Source organism: Eubalaena glacialis, chromosome 2 (assembly GCF_028564815.1).
Source record: "Eubalaena glacialis isolate mEubGla1 chromosome 2, mEubGla1.1.hap2.+ XY, whole genome shotgun sequence".
NCBI classification, from domain to species: Eukaryota; Metazoa; Chordata; class Mammalia; order Artiodactyla; family Balaenidae; genus Eubalaena; species Eubalaena glacialis.
The window spans coordinates 117,137,491-117,161,356 of NC_083717.1; the positions used below are offsets into that span (position 1 = coordinate 117,137,491).

Genomic DNA, 23,866 nt, shown 5'->3' on the forward strand with positions numbered 1-23,866 from the left:
TTGTAACCTTTTTTTCCTTGTTTATACTTTTCTATATACACAATTAACATTTATAATGAATGTGTATTGCTTCCATGCTCAAGAAACAAGATATACCTTTATAAATGTTTTGCTGAAACCCCATTTAATACCTAACTTTTGCCCCTTTGTTGCTCCCTTTCCAATAGAACTGAAAACTTGGTAGGGGGATGGGAGGAGTGGTTACGATAATTTACTTCTAGAACTTCCAGAATGGGATGGTGTGACGTAGAAAACCTAAGAGATGATTTTCTCACTACTTTAAGTTAGGTCAGGAAATGACAAATCATCTTATGAAAGATAGGCAACAACAACAAAAATCAACCAATACAGCGTATAACTGACAATGTGTTTCCCTGCCTCACTGAAGTAATAAAATTATTTAAAACAAGCAAGCAAACTATGCTGCACCGTTTTGTGGCTGGATGGCCTTGCTCTTACTCACTCGGATGGCTCCTGCATCCGATGCTGAGGTGGCCATGTCTTTTAGAGGAAATAGAAGAGAGCAAGGTCTTCGGGCATCTATGAATAAACACACACACATACACACTCTAGGAGCCACGCCCAGCAAAGCGGTTTGCCCGTTAACTTCAGACACCAGGCCAGAATCTGAGCACACGTTGAAGGGGTCGAATTCTTGTTTGTTCTCATTCCTGGCAGCTTGAGACGTTCCTCTGGGACTCATCTCGTCTTGGGCTGCCTGTTCACAAGGCTTAGGAAACCATTTCTCATTGCGCACCTCACCTGTGAGCATCTCCCCAGAGTCCCACACACCTTCTTCCTGTTCTTTGCTCACCAGGCCGCATACCCAGAGCCGTGGCCTCCATCAACCAGCACCTCCTGAAGTCGGACGATGTGGTGAGCTGTTGCCTGGACCTCGGAGCACCCAGCATCTCTTTCCGCATCAGCGGGCAGCCTGTGCAGGGGATGTTTGAGAACTTCAACACAGATGGGCTCTTCTTCCCTGTGGTGAGCTTTTCAGCAGGTGTCAAGTAAGTTATGGCTGGGATTTCATGGAGAGTAGCTGTTCCCCCAGCTCCCACCACTCTTATGAGCTGGCGAGCGTGGTAATCTCCTTCAGGGCTTCAGCACCATAAGCCAAACTCCCCGAAGAAAGCGATGGTGAAAGGGGAGGAGCAATTTAGAGTCACGTGTATATATTTGTGGGACACGTACCTCCTGCCAGTGTTTATGTTATGTCCTCCACTAAATAGTAAGATGAATAAGATAAATCCTATGTAGAAAATTACCTTAATAATTGTAAAAAGTATTTCATGCTCATTACAAAAAATTTGAAAGATATAGATAAGACAATAAATATCACCCATAATCCCAATGTTTAGTTCTAATCTCTATTAATATTTTGGTGTATTTTCTTCAAGTCTTTTATATTATAGATATATGTATTTTTTAATTGACATCACACTAAAAATGAAGTTTTGTCTTGATTTCTTTTCATTCAGCAGTAAGTACGGAGCCTTTTCCTGAGTTATTAAGTATCCTTCTCAAAATGATTTTTTATGGCCAATAATATCCTTTTATTTGGCTGTCCCACAATATAACCATTACTTTATGTTAGTCTTCCATGCTGATTTCTTTTTTATTGTTATAAGTGAAATTATCATGAACATCCTTGAGGATAATTCTTTTGTCTGCATTTCTGTTTAGTTCCTCCCAGAAGAGGGTCAAAAGGTATAATCTTTTTAAAGTCTAAATTTACAATCGTGTGGCCAAAGAGATTTTCAGGAAGATTGTATGAACAGTTCAGAATTCATTATCAACAATTCCGAAATCTAAAAAACACTGAAAACCATACATTTGTTTTCTTAACTCATTTCACCGCAAACTCTGACCTGAACTTATTTTGTGGAAAAAACTGTCATCAACAGAAATGAGGCTGTTTTCAGTCCTTCATGTATTCAATTTCTTGTGAATATTTACATGCTTAACAGCAAAAATGTATGTGTTTGATTATGGGGTACAGCCTCTCACCTAGCTGGAGGTTCTATTTAATATATACTACATGTCTTATTTTCTGTCTTCTTTAAAATCTATAGAATTCTGAAGTCTGAAACACAGCTCCAAAAATTTCAGATAAAGAATTTGGGCCTGTAGTATCATTTAAAGTAACATATGGGAATACCCAACTGATTGGTTCCCCATTAACTTTTACTGTTATGGGTTATTTTTAATCTTTGCCAATTTGAGAAAATTGTGTCTTAAAGTTTTAACTTCCTATTTGTTTGATTACTGATGTGGTTAAACAGTTTTTATGCTTATTGTTCTTACATATTATTTCAACCCAATATTTTTTTTAAATTCTGTGTTCTCTGCCTTTCTGGTATTAATTTTGGGGGCAATTTTTTATATATTAAGATTATTAAACTATTATTGCTTTCAAATATTTTTCCCAGTTTGTGATTTACCTTTTTAAACTTAGTTTTTTTCTATTGTATTTTTTGGTTTTTCCCTTTTACAAAAATAATGCAAGTCAAAAAAGAAAAAAACCAAGAGCCCATAGTTGTACCACCCAGAGATAACCATATTACCTTTTTATTTATACATCTCAACAATTTTATATTAAATTGGGCTTGTACTATGCATTCTGTTTTTCTTCATACTGTTGACAACTGTTGTGTTCATTGTTCTACCCCTTTCCTTTTTTTTTTTAAATATCTTTATTGGAGTATAATTGCTTTCCAATGGTGTGTTAGTTTCTACTTCATAACAAAGTGAATCAGCTATACATATACATATATCCCCATATCTCCTCCCTCTTCCGTCTCCCTCCCACCCTCCCTATCCCACCCCTCTAGGTGGTCACAAAGCACCGAGCTAATCTTCCTGTGCTATGCGGCTGCTTCCCACTAGCTATCTGTTTTATATTTGGTAGTATATATTAGTCCATTCCACTCTCTCACTTCGTCCCAGCTTACCCTTCCCCCTCCCCATGTCCTCAAGTCCATTCTCTACATCTGCGTCATTATTCCTGTCCTGCCCCTAGGTTCTTCATAACTTTTTTTTTTTTAATTCCATATATATGTGTTAGCCTACAGTATTTGTTTTTCTCTTTTTGACTTACTTCGATCTGTATGACAGACTCTAGGTCCATCCACCTCACTACAAATAACTCAATTTCGTTTTTTATGGCTGAGTAATATTCCATTGTATATTTGTGCCACATCTTCTTTATCCATTCATCTGTCGATGGACACTTAGGTTGCTTCCATGTCCTGGCTATTGTAAATAGAGCTGCAATGAACATTGTGGTACATGACTCTTTTTGAATTATGGTTTTCTCAGGGTATATGTCCAGTAGTGGGATTGCTGGGTCATATGGTAGTTCTATTTTTCATTTTTGAAGGAACCTCCATACTGTTCTCCACAGTGGCTGTATCAATTTACATTCCCACCAGCAAGAGGGTTCCCTTTTCTCCACTCCGTCTCCAGCATTTACTGTTTGTAGATTTTTTGATGATGGCCATTCTGACCGGTGTGAGGTGATACCTCATTGTAGTTTTGATTTGCATTTCTCTAATGATTAATGATGTTGAGCATGCTTTCATGTGTTTGTTGGCAATCTGTATATCTTCTTTGGAGAAATGTCTATTTAGGTCTTCTGCCCATTTTTGGATTGGGTTCTTTGTTTTTTTGATATTGAGCTGCATGAGCTGCTTGTAAGTTTTGGAGATTAATCCTTTGTCAGTTGCTTCATTTGCATCTATTTTCTCCCATTCTGAGGGTTGTCTTTTCATCTTGTTTATGGTTTCCTTTGCTGTGCAAAAGCTTGAAGTTTCATTAGGTCCCATTTGTTTATTTTTGTTTTCATTTCCATTTCTCTAGGAGCTGGGTCAGAAAGGATCTTGTTGTGATTTATGTCATACAGTGTTCTGCCTATGTTTTCCTCTAAGAGTTTGATAGTGTCTGGCCTTGCATTTAGGTCTTTAATCCATTTTGAGTTTATTTTTGTGTATGGTGTTAGGGAGTGTTCTAATTTCATTCTTTTACATGTAGCTGTCCAGTCTTCCCAACACCACTTAATGAAGAGGCTGTCTTTTCTCCATTGTATATTCTTGCCTCCTTTATTAAAAATAAGGCAACCATGTGTGCATGGGTTTATCTCTGGGCTTTCTATCCTGTTCCATTGTTCTATATTTCTGATTTTGTGCCAGTACCATACTGTCTTGATTACTGTAGCTTTGCAGTATAGTCTGAAGTCTGAGAACCTGATACTTCCAGCTCTGTTTGTCTTTCTCAAGATTGCTTTGGCTATTCGGGGTCTTTAGTGTTTCCATACAGATTGTGAAATTTTTTGTTCTAGTTCTGTGAAAAATGCCATTGGTAGTTTGATAGGGATTGCATTGAATCTGTAGATTGGTTTGGGTAGCATAGTCATTTTCACAATGTTGATTCTTCCAATCCAAGATCATGGTATTTCTCTCCATCTGTTTGTATCATCTTTAGTTTCTTTCATCAGTGTCTTATAGTTTTGTGCATACAGGTCTTTTGTCTCCTTTGATAGGTTTATTCCTAGGTATTTTATTCTTTTTGTTGCAATGGTGAATGGTAGTGTTTCCTTAATTTCTCTTTCAGATTTTTCATCATTGGTGTATAGGAATGCAAGAGATTTCTGTGCATTAATTTTGTATCCTGCTACTTTACCAAATTCATTGATTAGCTCTAGTAGTTTTCTGGTAGCATCTTTAGGATTCTCTATGTATAGTATCATGTCATCTGCAAACAGTGACAGCTTTACTTCTTCCTTTCCGATTTGGATTCCTTTTATTTCTTTTTCTTCTCTATTGCTGTGGCTAAAACTTCCAAAACTGTGTTGAGTAATAGTGGTGAGAGTGGGCAACCTTGTCTTGTTCCTGATCTTAGTGGAAATGGTTTCAGTTTTTCACCATTGAGAATGATGTTGGCTTTGGGTTTGTCATATATGGCCTTTATTATGTTGAGGTAAGTTCCCTCTATGCCTACTTTCTGGAGGGTTTTTATTATAGATGGGCGTTGAATTTTGTTGAAAGTTTTTTCTGCATCTATTGAGATGATCATATGGTTTTTCTCCTTCAATTTGTTAATATGGTGTATCACATTGATTGATTTGCATATATTGAAGAATCCTTGCATTCCTGGAATAAACCCCACTTGATCATGGTGTATGATCCTTTTAATCTGCTGTTGGATTCTGTTTGCTAGTATTTTGTTGAGGATTTTTGCATCTGTGTTCATCAGTGATATTGGCCTGTAGTTTTCTTTCTTTGTGACATCTTTGTCTGGTTTTGGTATCAGGGTGATGGTGGCCTCGTAGAATGAGTTTGGGAGTGTTCCTCCCTCTGCTATATTTTGGAAGAGTTTGAGAAGGATAGGTGTTAGCTCTTCTCTAAATGTTTGATAGAATTCGCCTGTGAAGCCATCTGGTCCTGGGCTTTTGTTTGTTGGAAGATTTTTAATCACTGTCTCAATGTCAGAGCTCATGATTGGTCTGTTTATATTTTCTATTTCTTCCGGGTTCAGTCTCAGAAGGTTGTGCTTTTCTAAGAATGTGTTCATTTCTTCCCAGTTGTCTATTTTATTGGCATGTAGTTGCTTGTAGTAATCTCTCATGATCCTTTGTATTTCTGCAGTGGCCGTTGTTACTTCTCCTTTTTTTTTTTAAATTTATTTATTTATTTATTTATCTTTGGCTGTGTTGGGCCTTCGTTTCTGTGCAAGGGCTTTCTCCAGTTGCGGCAAGCGGGGGTCACTCTTCATCGCGGTGCGCGGGCCTCTCACTGTCGCGGCCTCTCCCGTTGCGGAGCACAGGCTCCAGACACGCAGCCTCAGTAGTTGTGGCTCACGGGCTTAGTTGCTCCACAGCATGTGGGATCTTCCCAGACCAGGGCTCGAACCGGTGTCCCCTGCATTGGCAGGCAGATTCTTAACCACTGCACCACCAGGGAAGCCCTTCTTCTCCTTTTTCATTTCTAATTCTAATGATTTGAGTCTTCTCCCTTTTTTTCTTGATGAATCTGGCTAATGGTTTATCAGTTTTGTTTGTCTTCTCAAAGAACCATCTTTTAGTTTTATTGATCTTTGCTATTGTTTCCTTCATTTCTTTTTCATTTATTTCTGATCTGATCTTTATGATTTCTTTCCTTCTGCTAACTTTGGGGTTTTTTTGTTCTTCTTTCTCGAATTGCTTTCGGTGTAAGGTTAGGTTGTTTATTTGAGATGTTTCTCGTTTCTTGAGGTAGGCTTGTATTGCTATAAACTTCCCTCTTAGAACTGCTTTTGCTGTATCCCATAGGTTTTGGGTCGTCGTGTTTTCATTGTCATTTTTTTCTAGGTATTTTTTGATTTCCTCTTTGATTTCTTCAGTGATCTCTTGGTTATTAAGTAGTGTATTGTTTAGCCTCCATGTATTTGTTGCCCCTTTCCTGTACCAGTTGGATGCTGTATTAATTATTTTAGTCTGACAGTACATTTTAACATTTGTAAGGCAAGACCTCATTATAACTCTTTTGTCACAAAATTTTCTTAGCCATTCTTGATCCCTGCTTGTTAAGGAGATCGTAATTGATTGAGTGGGAGACTAGAGTCAATAGTTAGAATCACGGCTGGTTTCCATTGGAAAAGGCCATGAAAAGAGGAGAGTTGTGGAGAGCAGACACTTAAAGTTGGGACCACAAAAAATCCATCTGAGAGCTTCTAGTATCCAAGTGATGGGACTTCCAGAGTGATACCACTGTGATAGGTCTCAGTACCTCCGGAAGATGGATAAATCAAGGCATATTCATATATTTTCCAAAAAAGGATAAAACTTTCATTCTGTCTGAATTAAATAGACTATTTAGGAATAAAGAATTACCCTTTGGATATGCTATTCAGCCTTTGGAATTTGACACAGATATGCAAACATACATACTATACAGCAGGGGTCCCAACCCCCTGTTAGGAACCGGGCCGCACAGCAGGAGGTGAGCGGTGGGCAGCAAAGCTTCATCTGCTGCTCCCCACTGCTCGCGTTACCACCTGAACCATCCCCCCACAACCCCTGTCCATGGAAAAATTGCCTTCCATGAAACCAGTCCCTGGTGCCAAAAAAGTTGGGCACTGCTGGTATACAGTACAGGTGTACCTCGTTTTATTGCGCTTTGCTTTATTGCAGTTTTTACAAATTGTAGCTTTGTGGCAAGCCTGCATGGAGCAAGTCTATTGACGCCATTTTTCTAACAGCATTATTTTTTAATTAATGTGTGTACATTTTTTTTTAGACAGAATGCTGTTGTGCACTTAACAGATGATGGTATAGTGTAAACATAGCTTTTATATGCACTGGGAAACCAAAATATTCATGTGACTCACTTTATTGTGATACTTGCTTTATGTGGTGTCTGGAACCAAAGTCACAATATCTCCAAGGTACGCCTGTAATGTATGTTTGCAAACATACATAGCTACACAGTATACACATCCCTACACATGTACACACACATATATAGACATATTTATAAACATACCCATGTAGATGGATATAATATATTGAAATTAAGCATTTTCATTGTTTGAGGTTCTTGTAACAAATGGAGAACCACTATAGTAAAACCTTACTTAAGGTTGTAAATATGCCCATCACAGGTTAAGCCAGAGACTCTAACATCAGCCTTAGGAACTATATTCTAAAGAGTTGAGAGTTCTTTACCTGTGTTTCTCTGTGCTGACAATATTTCCATGAGAATTTCACCCCAATTCTCCCTTTTGAAGTGTGACAGAATGTATCATTCCTGTTGCTATCCATAGGGAGCATGTAGACAACAAGAAGTGTTATTGAAAGACAGAGGCACTGTAAACAAAGAAAACTGATTGGAACAAAGACCCTCTGGCAATCGGGGAAAACCAGCAGAAGCCCCATTGTACATCTTTCCCACCCCATTCCCCGGGAGTAAAGAAAATGAGCAGAAATCTAAATCCAACGTAACAGCATTTGGATCATCCACCTGTTGGCTCACTGCCTTCTCTGGAGAAGCAAGGTCACTGAGCAGTCAGTTCTCAGGACTGCATTTGCCTGGGTAGTTAATGGCCTTGGTCACCCAGCATCAGTGACCTTCCCTTTTTTCTTTGTTTCGACTATATCCTACTCACTGGGTTTCACTAATTTTCAAAGAAAGCCCACCTACTTCCCAAGCATCTCATCTGAGAGAAGTGCTTACCTAGAAGTCAAATCTCTGGAGAAGAGGTCTTTGCCAGTCTGCTGGCTAGTGGACTTTTCTGCATATTCTGTGTTTAGCAAACTATGTCCGATCTCAGACGTTGCATGACTTTTAATCATTAACTCATCCACCCGATCCCCGTCAGGTCAAAGAGATAGGAGTTTTTGAGTGTGATATGATTTTTGTTGTTGGGGATTTTTTGAAATCTTCTCTTTGCAAAGATTGTGGCTAGCAGGGGAAGAGATAGGGGGCTGAAAGGTATTCATATGTAGAAGATGTTTCTAGTATCTTGTATCTAGGTCAGCAGATTATGCATCCTTCTCAGTGCACAGGAGAAAAGAAGCAGAGTTCCAAGATAAGAACAATGAGACGTCTAACCCATTTAGAAGGCACAACTGCTGAGAGAATTTAAGAACTAGGGGTCCAGATGCGTTGACTTGAAAAGTTAACAGCTTAGACATAAGAACCTCTTGCTCATAGCAATTGAATGAGGGTAAGCTGAAAAGTTGTATCAGGAGACTTGATGTCTCTTAAGCCTCCTTTCTATCAGGAAAATATCACCTGTGTCATATTCCTGTCTTTGGTTCTCAGAACCTGATATGGTCTGAGGAGAGATGGAATCACAGTTGGTTGCATACTTGGGAAATACATTTTACTGAAATACATCCAGCCCGTCACACGATGTCTTTGCTCAGGGTCATTGCTGGTCCTGTGTTGGAGTAGCCAATTCTTTTATTTTCACTTATGAGCAAATGAGATCAATATACCAGTACTTACTCTTACGTCAATTGGTAAAATATGATTCGGTGCTGAAACCCAGCACTTCCTCTCCGTACTACTTTAGTTCAGCTGTACAAAAAGCTAGAAAGAGAAAACAAGATATTAATCCAAGTTAAAGTACCTTATTGAAAATAAATGTGTTTAATAACAAAATTGAAAAGAAATTATTGTTTTCACCCAATATAGTAGAGTACTTGCCTAGTTTCATAGTGTCCCTCCCAGCAAGGTACAAGGTTATTCCTCTCTAGAAAGAGATTCTTCTCCCATCATACAAACATTGAGAATTGTTTCTCATGTTTACTTTCAACTTCTGTGAGGCCTCTAAATTAGATTTCTCTCCTACGGCCCCATTTTCCTCCTCGGTCTTTACCGAGGTCATGGTCTTGAATTTGTGACCCCACAATTATTTTTATAATTACAAACTATGTTGTTAATAATACCTGATTAGGCTGTCCTTGCCAGCAGTCATTGGAGAGCAAAATCTTTTTCAATTAGATTTACCCACAGTGAAGTCAAAAGCAGCCTGAGTCATTACTAATAAAATCCACAAATCAATATGTGCTCTCTTTTCTAACTATTATGAATGTGCCTCCTTAGTTTCCTTCTCACTGTGGTTTGTTTGTGGAGGGTATTATTAGTGTAACAGGCCCTCAGTGTAACAGCCCTATTCATTCTGGGACAGAATTTGGGATGACGCATGTGCACCTTGGAGCCCACCCAAAAGGTTGAATTACTTAAATACCAGGAAGCTCTTATTAAAAGGTAATCTCACCCTGCCAAGCGGTATGATGGCATGGGCCACACGGAGAACATTACACAGAAGCCACAGTGTGTAGTGAAATTTGGGAGCTACTTTTAGTTTTGCAGAAAATTGATGAGTTAGTCACTGTAGTAGAATATATTTTATAGCTATGGTTAAATTCCCCATAGATCTACTTAATCTTCTTATGTAACTCTTTTACCAGCCCTTTCTCATTTATAAAAGCAACACTATCCAAAGGTGGTTGGTATTTGCGGTTGCTGTTTGTTTTCTGTTGGTATCCACTAGGCTTGGCTAAAATTCAGGTAACCAGTAGCTTAGCTATTTCCAGCTTGCTGTGGTCAATGCTGTGGAAATTATTACTGAGATAAATATACTTTTGCAGAGAACACGATGAGCACTGGCTGGATTGCCCTGGGCTTTCATCAAACACTGGCCAGAAAGAAATATGAATGTGAGAACATACATAACTCAAATTGTTCTCCCGTCTTAGCGATATGGACTAAAGATGCAATTATGAATCATGACTTATGAGTTGAATTTAGGTCAGCAGAAGCTCGCTAATTCTTTCTCCTCCTAACCACAGCCTGTATCTTTTTCTTCTTCGGAACACTATCCCAACTCCTGGGAGGGATTCAATAAGAAAAATGGGACATCTAGTAAGACTAAAATGATTTCACAGTTTGCTAGTACGCTATGAATAAGGAAACCTAGTCATCCTTTTTGAGCATAGCAAAGGTTTGTCTTGATTTTTACTCTATTTTTTTTTCGTGGATCAGTCTTTCAAACTTGGGGATTTGCGATAGGTATTCTCATCTCTTCTGCAAACTGGCAAACAAAAATGCACAAATCTTAAAAGATGAAATTGGAAATGCTAGTGGGGATTTTTCAATGAAATTTTCTCTGTTTTTTTAAAATTAGTCAATAAAAAATTCCTTTACACATCCTCAAACTTCACTACTCCCAGGCGGCTATTACTGAAGCTATTACTCATCTCTAAAGTGGAGAAATCTAAGGACACAGTCACTGACTGTAATCACTTTAGGAAGAAAAAAAAACCTTGGAGAGCTGATGGCATGTCTGAGTTATAGGAAGAACCCCAGAAGATGATACATGTGCTTTAGTGGAAGAGATTAAATTGATTAATGAAATTGATTTTTAAAATCTATTAATGTAGAGAAAAATTGGAGGGTAAAGAAGAACTAATTTTAATGAGCTCCATTCTTAAATTATCTTTTTATTTTCAATTTAACATTTTCTGCGATGCTGAGAGATTCAGTGGAACCCAAGGAGCAGGGAAGAATATACTTAGAGAAGAGAGGTTTATATTCTAATCGGAAATTTAAATCTTTTAAATTTCAAAGGATTTAAAAGATCAACAGTAAGTGCCAGATAACAGATTTATTGAAAGAAGTAGACTAGATAGGTATAACTTTTGTTGTTTCTCTTTCCACCCCTTCAAATCCATGCTCTGGACTCCTGGATAACTTCTTGGGCCAGTTCTGTAGCCTTCATTACTTCTTTTAAGACCAGGAACCATCTTGCCGATACTTTAAAAAAAAATTCCATCTTCTGAGTAATATAAAAACTCCAGATTTGTATCCAATTAATATTTGAGCCCTACCCCACTCCCCCTGCAGTTTGAGGTTGGGCTCCTCTTCAGTTAGCTAGCTCCTTTCTCATGCCCCTCTAGGGTCTAGGGTCCAGCCCAGACCCAAGATGACTGGGGGATGGGCACATCTGATGGGGTTGGTGCAGCTGCCTTGTGGCATCAGGACTTTTGCAGCGGTTGCACAATTGCTGCTTCTTTCTCTTCTGAGGCTCTTTTGTAGCTTTCTTGGAGAGGACCAGGCTGGAAGCGTCCAACTTCAGTTCCCTTGACTTGGCTTTACCACCTGTGCTGGCTGCTCCCTTCTGGCTGACCCCAGACCTCCCCCCTCCCCTCCCCCTCCAACTGCATGGGCCTCCTACCTCCCCCAGCTCCTGGGTTTCTGATCTCTGCTCAGTCATTTGCCTTTCTGGCCAGAATTCCTTTCTGATGGCTGGCAGCTGGCTCATTTCTCCCTCTACTCTTCACTATCACTAGGCAAATATGACCCTCACTACATCCAGGGGGTACTCACAAACTTCTGAGTAGTTCCTTACAACCCTCATTTGACTCCTGATGGGAAAGAACTCCCATCCCTTTCTCCCTGATGGTTTTCTCCAAATGAATTCTTTACCTTTCTTATCAGTGTGGAGGTATGGGGTGGGCTAAAGCTGAACAGGTTTCACAGTTTTTGATGGATCCTCATAGTTGATCCAGCACTTCACTTCAGGATGAGAAAATATTGGCATCCTCTGAATTAGTTGCCTTTGGGACTTCTGCTAAAATGGAGACAGAGGGGATCCCGTTTTAATATCCTCAAATAATTAAGGTGGGCTTCAGGTATTTTATTTCTTTCTTTTGATTGTTTCCTTTAAGCCTGTATTTTATCCTCATTATTTCCTTTGACCTGGACAATCTGGGTGTCCCAGAGAGAGTTCATGAGGACCACCAGTATTGGTGGTGGTTTGCTGGAGCCCTTCCCACAGACTCTGGGCAGCGAGGGAAGGAGCCACAGATGGCGGGTGTGCCCACACCGGCTCCCGTCCAGTCCCGCCTGCTGGGGAGCAGGGCTGTTGTCTGGCAGGACTTGGGAAGCTACCCAGAACGATTCCTTCTACCCACTGAAGCACAGCATAATGGCGTTGGAAGACAAATGCTTCAGTAAGCAGTAAACGCTGATTTCTGGCTACGTTAATTTTTCATTTTACAGTCTTTGTGGCCATTCAAGGTGATAAGATTAAGCTGTAAAACCAGATTATCATTCTCCTTTTAATAACTGAATATAAAAGCAGCATTGTTCTCCCTAAGTGCTACACGGCTTTCCACGTTTCTTGATTTGTTATCTATCCAGAAGACAACAGCTGATTTTAAAGCATAAGAGAAGTGTTCAAACTAAACGGAACTGGCGAGAGAGCTTATGAATAATTAAATCCATCTAGACGTCCTCATAAGAGATCATTTGCTTGGCCTTGGAATCCGTACGCTAGTGAGTAACGAAGAATACAGTTGCTGTACAAGCTCCCAGGAAGCTTCAGCTCTTCACAGGAAGGATGCTCAGTGAGAAGGGAAAAGCAGACAACTTCCCACACAAATTCTTTGTTCAAAACAATTTAGTTTTATCCCATAGTTTCAGCATGTCAGTAACACAATCTGTTATGTTGCAATTGAATTTTGGAAAGTTCTCAATAAATTTTAAGTCTTAGTCATTATTTCCTGAAGTTTTACTAAATTAGTAACACTGCAGGCTAATGACTCAATTTTGTTCTTATATCATTGTTCATAGTCTTAATACACGTAGATCATGCCCTGTTATATAACATTTAACGTAGGAACGTTCACAAGGGACAATTGTGGTTCTAATTCTATATTGTTGTTGCTTACTAGTTTAAAATGGGAAAGTGGGAGGCTTCATATGATTTCTGTAATTAATTTTAAAACGGCATTTTGTAAAATGCTGTTTGGATAAAGATTTTGTTTATATTGGGAAGGGGAGAAAAATCCTAAATGTCTTTTACTCAGATTTTCATTTTCCAGTTTTTTTGTTTTTTGTTTTTTTTAAGAGAGGCTCTTATTATTTTTTTTTAACTTTTGGGTTTTTATTTATTTATTTATTTATGGCTGTGTTGGATCTTCGTTTCTGTGCAAGGGCTTTCTTTAGTTGCGGCAAGTGGGGGCCACTCTTCATCGCGGTGCGTGGGCCTCTCATTATCGCGGCCTCTCTCGTTGCGGAGCACAGGCTCCAGACGCGCAGGCTCAGTAATTGTGGCTCACGGGCCTAGTTGCTCCGCGGCATGTGGGATCTTCCCAGACCAGGGCTCGAACCCGTGTTCCCTGCATTGGCAGGCAGATTCTCAACCACTGCGCCACCAGGGAAGCCCTCATTTTCCAGTTTTGTCATTAGGCTACACACAATCACAGTTACTCAGCCAACACTGAGACTCTCTCGCAAGGCTGCCCCACCAGAATATTCCAGTTAAAGGACGTGAGATCTAGTGGAGAGTGTTGTTGTTAGAGCTTTGCTAGATCATAACCTTTCCCACGTATACCTCACCTGCCTCCACACACACAGGCTCACTCCATCACCAGTTCCTAACAAAATTGGGATCTAACTGCTGCTTTCCGGCTTGGCCTTCATCACCTTGGTCCAACCCCCCCCCTCATGTCTCACTGGGACTAGATTGGTGTCAGGTGCCTCCTACATAGAGCAGCTAGAAGAATCCTGTATTTCTTCCTCCTTAAAATCCCTCAGAAGCTGCTCACCGGGAAGAAAATCCCAACTCAGAGACCTTGCCTGATCTAGCCCTGCCCCCTGCCACCTCATCTCTTAGCCCCTTGGGCTCTCCGTGTTCTCACTCACACTGCCCTCCACCCAAGCTCTTCCCTACCTCAGGGCCTTTGCACGTGTTGTTCCTCTGCCTGGAATGCTCTTCCTCCAGATTTTGAACTCATTGGCTCCTCCTTTTCCCTCAGGGTTAACAAAAATATCTCCCCCTCAGAGAAGCCTTTCTAGCCTCCAATCTAGGACCCTCCTCCTTCCCCGAGTTGTTTCAGTCTCCCTCTTTATTCCCTCATCAGATGTCTCCCAATCAGTAATTATCCTATTTGTCTCACTGGATGCCTGCTCTGTGACACCAGGGACAGGGTATTCTTTGTTCATTGCTGAATCCCCAGTATGGAGAACAGTGCATGTCGTGTGGGCTCAGTAAATAGTTGTTACGCAGAGGGAAAGAGGGAGGGAGTGAATACGTGTAGCTGCTATGTGTATGGATGGATTTTTCCTGTGTAAAGTTATTGTTGATCCTGTAGTGCTGTGTATCTTGCCATGTCTTAATTTTTTTAAATTGCAGTCATATTTTCTCATCAATTTAATATGGTTGCAGTTGATCTGCAAAAGCTATATTTCTAGTCCCAAACCTAAGAGCCTTTGACCCTCACTTTCACCCTCTTCTTGCAGAGGATCTATGGGCTCTAACCCTAACCCTAACTTAATAATATATATGGGGCTGAAATTCAGCCAGAATGCCAAATTAAAATATTGAAAGACTTCAGTTTATTGGTAATTAGTGCCTGCCATGACTGTGGCCCCCCAAGGATCCTTCCCTCTTCCTTGGGAGGCCCCTGTGGGCACTGCTGGAGTGGGCCAGAGCATCAGGCCTGGATGGCAGCAAGGCGGTGGTGCCCCTGAGAAGGCACTGGGACCCTAGTGAGCAAACACTTGATGCCTATTTGGCACCCCCATGGCTGTAACCACCTGCTGATGCTTCCTCACAGTCGCCCTCATATGGCTACTTTGGGGAACCGCAGCCTCTTCAGTGTTATCATTTCTATTAAAGCCTCTTGACATGTATACCATTTCTGTTTAATACTCTCGTGTTACTTGATCTTTTACCTGCACCTTAAAATGGAAATGTCCTATTTTCCCCAAATATTTATATCATGTTTTCTTTCATCATTGTGTGAGTAACCTCTCTCAAGTAAAAAGACTTGAAGTTCTCATGCTGTAGTTTGAATGTGATCTTTTCAGAAAATAATGTCATCATCATTATCACTGTTACTCTCTTCAAACTGTAGTAATAATATCTACAGTAATGATTCCCCTACTAGAGTAAGGATAAACTTGATTTTTAAAATCTAGTGGTTTTAAAGTATAAGTTCATTTTTAAGAACTTAGCTGACATGGTCAACTGAGAATCACGGGCACTATGAATTGAGAGTCAGCTTTCTCTCCACTGCTTTGTTGTGTACTTTAGAGTGTTTGCTGTGATGAATCTGAAATCATTCACTTCCCAAAAAAATAATTTGGGTAGGGAGAGCTGATCTTTAACTTTCACTTATTTGGGCTGGCATATATTTTTTTAACCTCTCTCTTCCTGGTCTCTCCAAATAACACAGAGTACGTTTCCTGATGGGGGGACGTCACGGAGAATTTAAGTTCCTGCCTCCCTCTGGCTATGCCCCTTGCTACGAAGCCTTACTTCCAAAAGAAAAGATGAGATTGGAGCCCGTCAAAGAGTATAAACGTGATGCTGAAGGTTTTCGAGATCTGTTGGGTACCACCCAGTTCCTCTCCCAAGCCTCTTTCATTCCGTGCCCCATAGATACCAGTCAGGTAGGTTTGAGCTGCCAACAGAAGGCAGCCCATGGAGATGATGTAATAGGGTTAAATCCTCCTTGCTGCATTGTCTTTGAAACATTCTTATCATACATTCTACAGAATTGTCGTGATGTGTGAACAACCATTATTCTTCACGTTTCCACCATATGCAGCAATTGAACTCTTGAAGGATTTTGCAACCAATGAACACGTTAAGCACTTGCTACATGCAAGGCACTGTACTAGGTTCTGTGAGGCATAGGCAGAAGTGTGACAGTATTCTCTGGGAATGCACAACCAAGTTGAAGAGATAAGAAGCAAATGTGTTATTTTTTTTCAAGTCCAAATGTAATATGCAGAATGATCGTGTACACAAATAAATGCTAGAGACATCCTTTACGCTAGAATGTTTCTAAAAGTCTGTGTAGAGAGAATGGCATTCAGTCAGGACCTTTAATAAACTTAAATGGAGAGGGGCATCCAGGGGTGAAGTAACAGGAATGGGATGAATAAGAGCCTGGAAGTAGAAACACAAAATAGGAACAGGTGGCAATGAATAGTCTCCTGTGGCTGGATGCTTGGAGGAGGAGGAGCAGGTAGGAGAAGAGTGGGAAGTAAAACTGAAAGCAACAGGGGAGAGCATGGAGGCATCAGAAGGTGCTGATAAATGGACATTTTCTTTTCTTTTCTTTTTTTTTAAAGTCTTTATTGGAGTATAATTGCTTTACAATGGTGTGTTAGTTTCTGCTTTATAACAAAGTGAATCAGCTATATGTATACATATATCCCCATATCTCCTCCCTCTTGCGTCTCCCTCCCACCCTCCCCATCCCCCCCCCCAGGTGGTCACAAAGCACCGAGCTGTTCTCCCTGTGCTATGCAGCTGCTTCCCACTAGCTCTCTATTTTACGTTTGGTAGTATATATAAGTCCATGCCACTCTCTCACTTCGAAATGGACATTTTCTTTCCCTTCCCAGGGTCTCTGTTTTGAGAGACACACGTTCACACAGTTATGATGAGGAGCATACAACAGTTTTCCAGTGCCTCTGCCACGCCAGTGCCATTCACATCACTATTCTAGATGTTAGAGAAAATAAGTGTAAAGGCACCTTGTCTCTGAGGCACTTGGGGTAATAGTTTGTAGGAGTATGGCTCTTTTAACCTGTAGATGGTCTCTAGAGTATATTTTCCCATAATATCTATACGACCCTATTACATTCAGCTCTGTGTGCGTGGTCATGCGTCTGCTTCTTACCTCCTGTAGCTAATGGTTGTGAATTCTCATTGTCTAGAAATCACAGTGTCTCTCTGCCTGCTTCACAGAGCCTAGTACAACACCAGGAATGTAGCTGGAGTTGAGAATGTTGATAGGAAACGAGGTAGGAGTTTGTGAGCCAGAGGTAATCCTAGGAATCGGATCATCTGCTTGCTGTGTATTTTAGATAAGAAGTTTGAGGGCCAAAGAACTAAACTAGCTTTTCTGTGGACACAAGGTGGTTAGTGCCCAAGCAGGGAGAGGTTGTATTCATGGACATGATTCTTACTTCTCTGTGCTGCCCTCCTTACCAAGTTATCAGAGATGTATGTATTACTCAGAAAAGGCTTCCTGGAGGAAGCAAGCCTCAAAGAGAGTTCAAAAGAATGAGGGGAAGTTTTGATGAGGGAGGAAAGGAGGGCTGGACCAGAGTGAGAAGAGTTTCTAAACATACACAATAGAAGATTTGAAAATCAAAGAATGGAGATAAATCAACAAGCCAGATGAACTTTGATGTCTGGACCCAAAGCTGAATTTGTATAGACCCTGGAATGAGGGAAATGTTGCTGGGAATCAAATAAAAAGGAAGTTCTCATTGGAAAGGTGCAATTTATTATTTTGAATGAGACTTTGTAATTTTTTAGAATCTATCAGTCTGTGAAATTATTGTCTAAAGAGAAGTTAAATACAAGATACACCGTCAACTCCATCCTGCTTGGGGCACATTAACCAGTTTGCAGATGAAGTATTGTTGACTAGATCCCTGTCCTTCAGTGCTACCTGTGTCCAGTGCTTGAAGCACCCCCAGGCCCTTGCTGAGCGCTGCAGGGGAGGAGCCCAGCTCCTAGCAGCCTTCCCTGGGGACGTCAGTCTCAGGCCCCAGACACCCAGGAGGCAGTTACCAAGCCAATGTTACTCTATCCCAGCTAGTCACCAATTGAGGTCACTGAAATTATGATGTAGGATTGTTTGTGGAGGCTTCTTTCCACATTTCCCCCTTTTGCTGAAGCAAGTGGTTCCTTCACATGGAAATCCCCCTTCAGGCTGTGATTAATTTAAACAGATTATATTAGTTAACCAATAAAACTCAAATACAGTTGTCATTTGTTTACTAATAATTTTCCCCACTTTGCTCCTTATCAAAACATTATGCCACTTAACTTTGACTTTTCAATAATAAGTTGGTTTTTTTTAAAAGAGTGTCTTTAGTTGAAAGGCCAATAGTGGTTATGACACATAGTTAAAATATTTTATTGCTACTTTTCTCCGTGGTCTCCTTATACATCACTGACTTGATATACTTTTTCTACAAAAAAAAAGAAATATACGTTTTTTCCATGAGCTCCCCTCCTTGAAAATAATTGGGATTTTTGTAAGTAGTGGAAACACTAATAATCATTATAATAGAGCTAGAATTGTAGGAGCCAGGGAGGTGATACAGAAGGGAAACAGGTCAAGTGTGCAGGCCCTCCTAAAGCAGGGAGCCATTTCTTAGCCCCAGCTGACTAATTGCCAGGCAAAAGTGTGGGGCCAATGTTAGCAATCTTTCAACTGGTCAAGAGAAATTAGAAATCTGGATTTTTATATGAAATCTCCCATTTCTTAGGAGCTATCAACTAATAAATGAAAATGGTAATAATTCATTGTTTATTGTTATAATTGTAGTAGTAGTAAATTAAAGAAAGAGGGGGAAAAAAGAGAAATTTGAGTCCCCATTTTGTGAACTTTGTGGAGAGACATGAGCAAGGTACCAGGAAAACACAGAGAAACTTTCCCTGAAGGTACCTGGGGAAGACCTCCAAAAGGTAGTGAGGCATTTGAGCTAACTCCAGAAGGATAAATACTGAGGGAATTTGTATTAAGACCAGAGCTGGACAGCAGTTAAAGAGGTAAAGACAGATTTTTGCTTAGAAGTTATTGCAGTAGGGGAAAAGGAACTCCGCTATAGAGCTGGGGTCAGTTCTGAATACAACACAAACAACTGGGGATTTACAACCAAGGAGCAGGTTTGGGGTGGGGGTGGGGTGGACGTGTCAGTGATGGAAAATTACTAAGAGGAACATCAGGGGTTGGGATGGATTCTTGCTAAACTGATCTAACAGGATTCTTGCTGAGGGCAGGTCAGATAGATCCGATATCACCTGGGGGAGGATGGGGGATGAACAAGTTTGATCAGACATAGAGGGTGATCACATATCGAGGGTGTGGATTGTCACTAAACTGATTTAGCAAGATTCTAGCTAAAACTGGGATCTTGAGGACAAGGCCCAAGGATCGAGCCTAGTCAGAAATGGCTCAGAAGCACCCATCTAGAGCTTGGTCCAAGGAGAGGGTCTTTGTCATTTGCCATGTGGCATGGGGGTGGGGGGTATACATATTATGTGTATCATGGGGAGTACTAATAAGAATTAAGGTTGCGTGTGCAAGGGCACAGAACTGAGCGACAGTGTGACCTTTGGGGAGAATTTCAGGAGCTTTGAAAGGATGTGTTTGGGAGGATCGTGATGAGAGGACTGAAGAATGGCACTCTATGCTTGGTTAATACATCTAGTCTGTGTCTTGGGAGCGTCAAGGGGCACTTGGAGGTACTCAGGAGGAGAGTGTTTTGATGTGGTTGTGTTGTCATGGGCTCATCACTCTGGCCACAGTGTGAAGAACAGATTGGCAGGGAGTTGGGGAGACCAGTTGTAAAGCTCTTGCAATGGTCCGGGTAGAAAATAATGGGGTTGAGTGACGTAGAGGAGGGGAACCTTCAGAAAGATGATTAGGAAATAAACATGTTGGATTCTGTGACTGATTAGGTGTTGTTTGTGGGGGATGTAATGCCAAGAGAAAAGACACTAAGATGACTTTATGGTGGGGCCATTCAACGAAAAGAGAAAATACAAATAAGACAAGAAAAAGGTTTTGAAGGAAAAATAATGAATTCAGCTTTGAATAACATGCTGAGTTCACTTTGGTGGGAAAATCCTGCAGGTAGTTGGAATAGTAGGTCTGAACTTCAGGAGAGACCATGGCTGGAGGCTGGATGGTCAGGAGTGGCCATCTACAGGTGGATGAGATCTCCCAAGGAGAGAGCATAGAGGAAGGGGAGATACGGTCCAGGGGCAGCCAAGAGAGGAAGGAATCTCTAGAAGTAGCCCCTCCTGGGTGATGTGTAGAGAATTCAACTGGGGCACACGATCTGTCTAGATTTTATGACAGATTTCAATACGGTTGATTCTTGCAGTTCTGACTTCTCACTTATTCCTTTTCCTTTTAGGTTGTTTTACCACCTCACCTAGAGAAGATCCGAGACAGGCTGGCTGAAAACATCCACGAGCTTTGGGGAATGAATAAAATTGAGCTTGGCTGGACTTTTGGCAAGGTATGTGTTTGAGTGGCCGGGCCAGGGTGGAGGGTTGGGTTGCCTTGTTACCTGGAAGCGTTCTTCAAAGACTCAAATGAGAGACAAACCTCACGAGCCCAAACCCACTGGTTCTTACTGACTCCCATCCAGCTCTCACTGAGTACAGCAGCCTTGCTTGGGAGTTTGTTGAACTGCAGTCAGGAGTGCTGGGGAGACCAGCTCTGCACAGACAGACCCAGGAGCCTGTCTCCTTCTTACTCCCAGATGCTGGTCTTTTTCTTCAGGGAATATCGAATGTGGTCAACCCTTAGCTCCTCCTTCAGAGCCTCACATCTCCCTTTCTCTTCAGAAAAAGCTGTTCTCTGTGCATGGCTAGTGAAAAGAGGCTGATTCATTGTTGTGAAGCAGAATTTGTTTAGTGTGGTTTTCAGATGCATCACTAAGATTAATGGACACGCAGAGGAGGTTAAGGAATCTCTTTCACTAGAAAACATTTTTCAAAGAGGATGTAAATTGACTTTGTTCTGTGACTTGTGTAAGGTCATGTCTGAAGGCAGAAGGATCTGTGATTTTGAAGCTCCCTACGACCCTGACACTCTCAGATTATGCACATTCCAGCTTAGTTACTGAAAGTGTCCCTGCACTCTAGCACTTATATATTGATATAGCTCCCATAAATATTCTCCTTATATATGACCACCTCTTTGCTGTATGCTCTTTTAACACCACAAACCTCTCCTCTGAGAACGAATTACAATTGCAATTGTAAATTTATTTCTATGATGATTGTATTACTACTCCATCAGACTGTATCCTTCGTGGGGCTGGGGCTACCCCAGCTCACCATTGAACTCCTAAGGTCTAGCTCACTGCCCACCACATGGTAGACATTCAACAAATGTTTGTGGAATGAATGAATGAATTAGTTAATGTCTGGATCTACACCGTCCGATACAATAGCTATGGGCCACATGTGGCTACTGAGCACTTAAAATGTGACTAGTCTGAGTTGAGATGTGCTGTAAGTGTAAAATACACATTGGATTTTCAAGACTTTCTATGAAAAACTAATATAAATTAGCTCAGAAATAATTTCTTATATTAATTACTTGTTAAAATGGTAAGGTTCCAGGTGTATTGGGTTAAGTAAAATACATTATTAAAATTCATTTCACCTGGTTTTTTCATTTGTTTGTTTTTTTTGTGTTGTTTTTGTTTTTTGTTTTCTTGCTTTTCTCCTATGGCTACTAGGAAATTTGAAATTACAAATGTAGTTCACATTGGTGGCTGACTTTGTGCTTCTATTGGACAGTGCTGGCCCCGATTCTGTAGTCCTTTATGTTCTGAAGAATGCTACCCTGCGGTGGCACTATGGTTCCATGAGTTTTGGACCGGCAGGAGCATGGCTACCACACACAAAATAGCTTCTCTGGGAAAGTATGTTCTGAATGCAGACACTTGACTAGAAGCAATCCACAGAACACAAGCCACTGGCAGCCTGGGGACGGCGTGTATCATTTATTAGAGAGAAGATCGTCTATTTGCCTATCAGCAAATAGCTGTCTTTGTCTTGCCTGATATGAATTGCCTGGGCCATGTTTCAAAGTGTGTCCTTTTCTGTTTCCCAAGGCAGTGCCAGTTGTCAAAACTTAAATTATATTCTTTCTTATGTTGTCACCTAGATACGGGATGACAATAAAAGACAACACCCTTGCCTTGTCGAGTTTTCAAAGCTGCCTGAAACTGAGAAGAATTATAACCTACAAATGTCAACCGAAACCTTAAAGTGAGTGTTTAATTGAATTGAATTTGGACTAAACAGTGAGTGGATGATTTAATGCCTTATAACTAAACTACAAACCTGTTGTCTCTCGAAAACATGATGCATTCTGACAAATTAGCCAGGATGGGGATTATTCATGCCACGAAAGGATTCAGCATAGTGAATAACACATCTACTATTGTTATTTAGCATATATAGTTCTTTAGAGACCATTTGCTATTTGCCAGGGACAGGGAAAAGGTAGGCAGAAAAAAAAGAAGAGAAACTTAGAATCAAAGGACCAGGTGCCTCTTTTAGTTCATGTATAATCAAGGAAAGAAGATAAGATATATAGGAGGTTCTAGGTCATACTGAAATTGGACAACTTAACCTCTCTAAGTCTCCATTTTCTCATCTACAAAATGAGGATAGTAATAGTTCTTATCTCTATATAATTGTTGTAATGGTTAAATGAGATGATAAATATTTTTTAAAAAAGAAAAAAGATAAGGCATTTCTAAAAATGAATGGGAAAACATGGTTTAATTCACAAAAATTCAATTTAAAGGTAACTTTTAGCTTCTCTGTGATCCCACCTGTGGTTTAAACCCTGATTCAGATCTTCATTTTTTTAGCCCCATTTTATATCTCCCTTTTCGAATTCCCTTTGTGCTTGTTACCCGTGCTTCTCTGCATTGTATTTCTCTGTCTGATAGTTGGTGCAGAACTTTTTAACGCTGTGGTTTTGCTGGCACAGTGATGCTCTGTCAGGTTGCTTTGTCTCATAGGTTCCCTGTATGTGATGTCTTCCATCACACCGACCCTTCTTGAGGATGTGGCTTTGGTACCTCATGGTGTCCAACACAGCTCAAGACACTTCGTACAGGGAGCACGTGGGAAATACTTGCTGACCTCTGGGTTTGCTATTAGGATCCTATCTGTCCTCTGGAATCAGAGAAGCAGGATACAATCCTAAGGCAAATTTGTAAACTAGAAAATGTCTCCCAAAGGGGCTGTTAACTAACTTTTTGTTGCATTCTTGCTACCATCTAAATCACGAGTTGGCAAACTAAGGTCCACAGGCCAATCTAACCAGCCACCTATTTTGGTAAAAAAGTTTATTGTAACAAAGCCAAGCTCATCAGTTTGTGTATTTTCTATGGCTGTTTTCGCTCTGTAATGGCAGAGGTGAGTAGTTGTAGCAGAGGCATAAGGACCACAGAGCCTGAAACGTTTCCTATCTCGCCCTTTACAGAAACAGTTTGGCAACCTCTGGTCTAAGTGAATGAATATTGTCTGTTTTTATCACTTCAGACACAGGTTAGGGTTCCCACTGTCCTTCACCTTGCAGTTGACCCTTGTTTTCTCTCTCCGTTACGTCACAGAACCCTCCTGGCCCTGGGGTGCCACATCGCTCATGTTAACCCGGCTGCTGAGGAGGATCTCAAGAAGGTCAAGTTGCCCAAAAAGTAGGTGATCATTTAATGGTCAGAGACTTTAATGCTTCAGTCTGAATTTTTAAACTGGGAGGACAGGAGGCCCATGCACAGAGGCAGGTGACGGCCCC

At 40.7% G+C, this 23,866-nt stretch overlaps 1 protein-coding gene across 1 annotated transcript in view; it reads left to right on the forward strand.

Annotated features, from left to right (window-relative positions):
• RYR3 (ryanodine receptor 3) overlaps window positions 1-23,866 on the forward strand; it is a 372,240-nt gene that overhangs the window by 137,336 nt on the left and 211,038 nt on the right. The window contains exons 20-24 of the mRNA XM_061181456.1: window positions 818-1,010; window positions 15,731-15,947; window positions 20,451-20,555; window positions 22,220-22,323; window positions 23,685-23,768. Coding sequence (XP_061037439.1) covers window positions 818-1,010; window positions 15,731-15,947; window positions 20,451-20,555; window positions 22,220-22,323; window positions 23,685-23,768 — 703 coding nt within the window. The remainder of the gene's footprint in view (window positions 1-817; window positions 1,011-15,730; window positions 15,948-20,450; window positions 20,556-22,219; window positions 22,324-23,684; window positions 23,769-23,866) is intronic.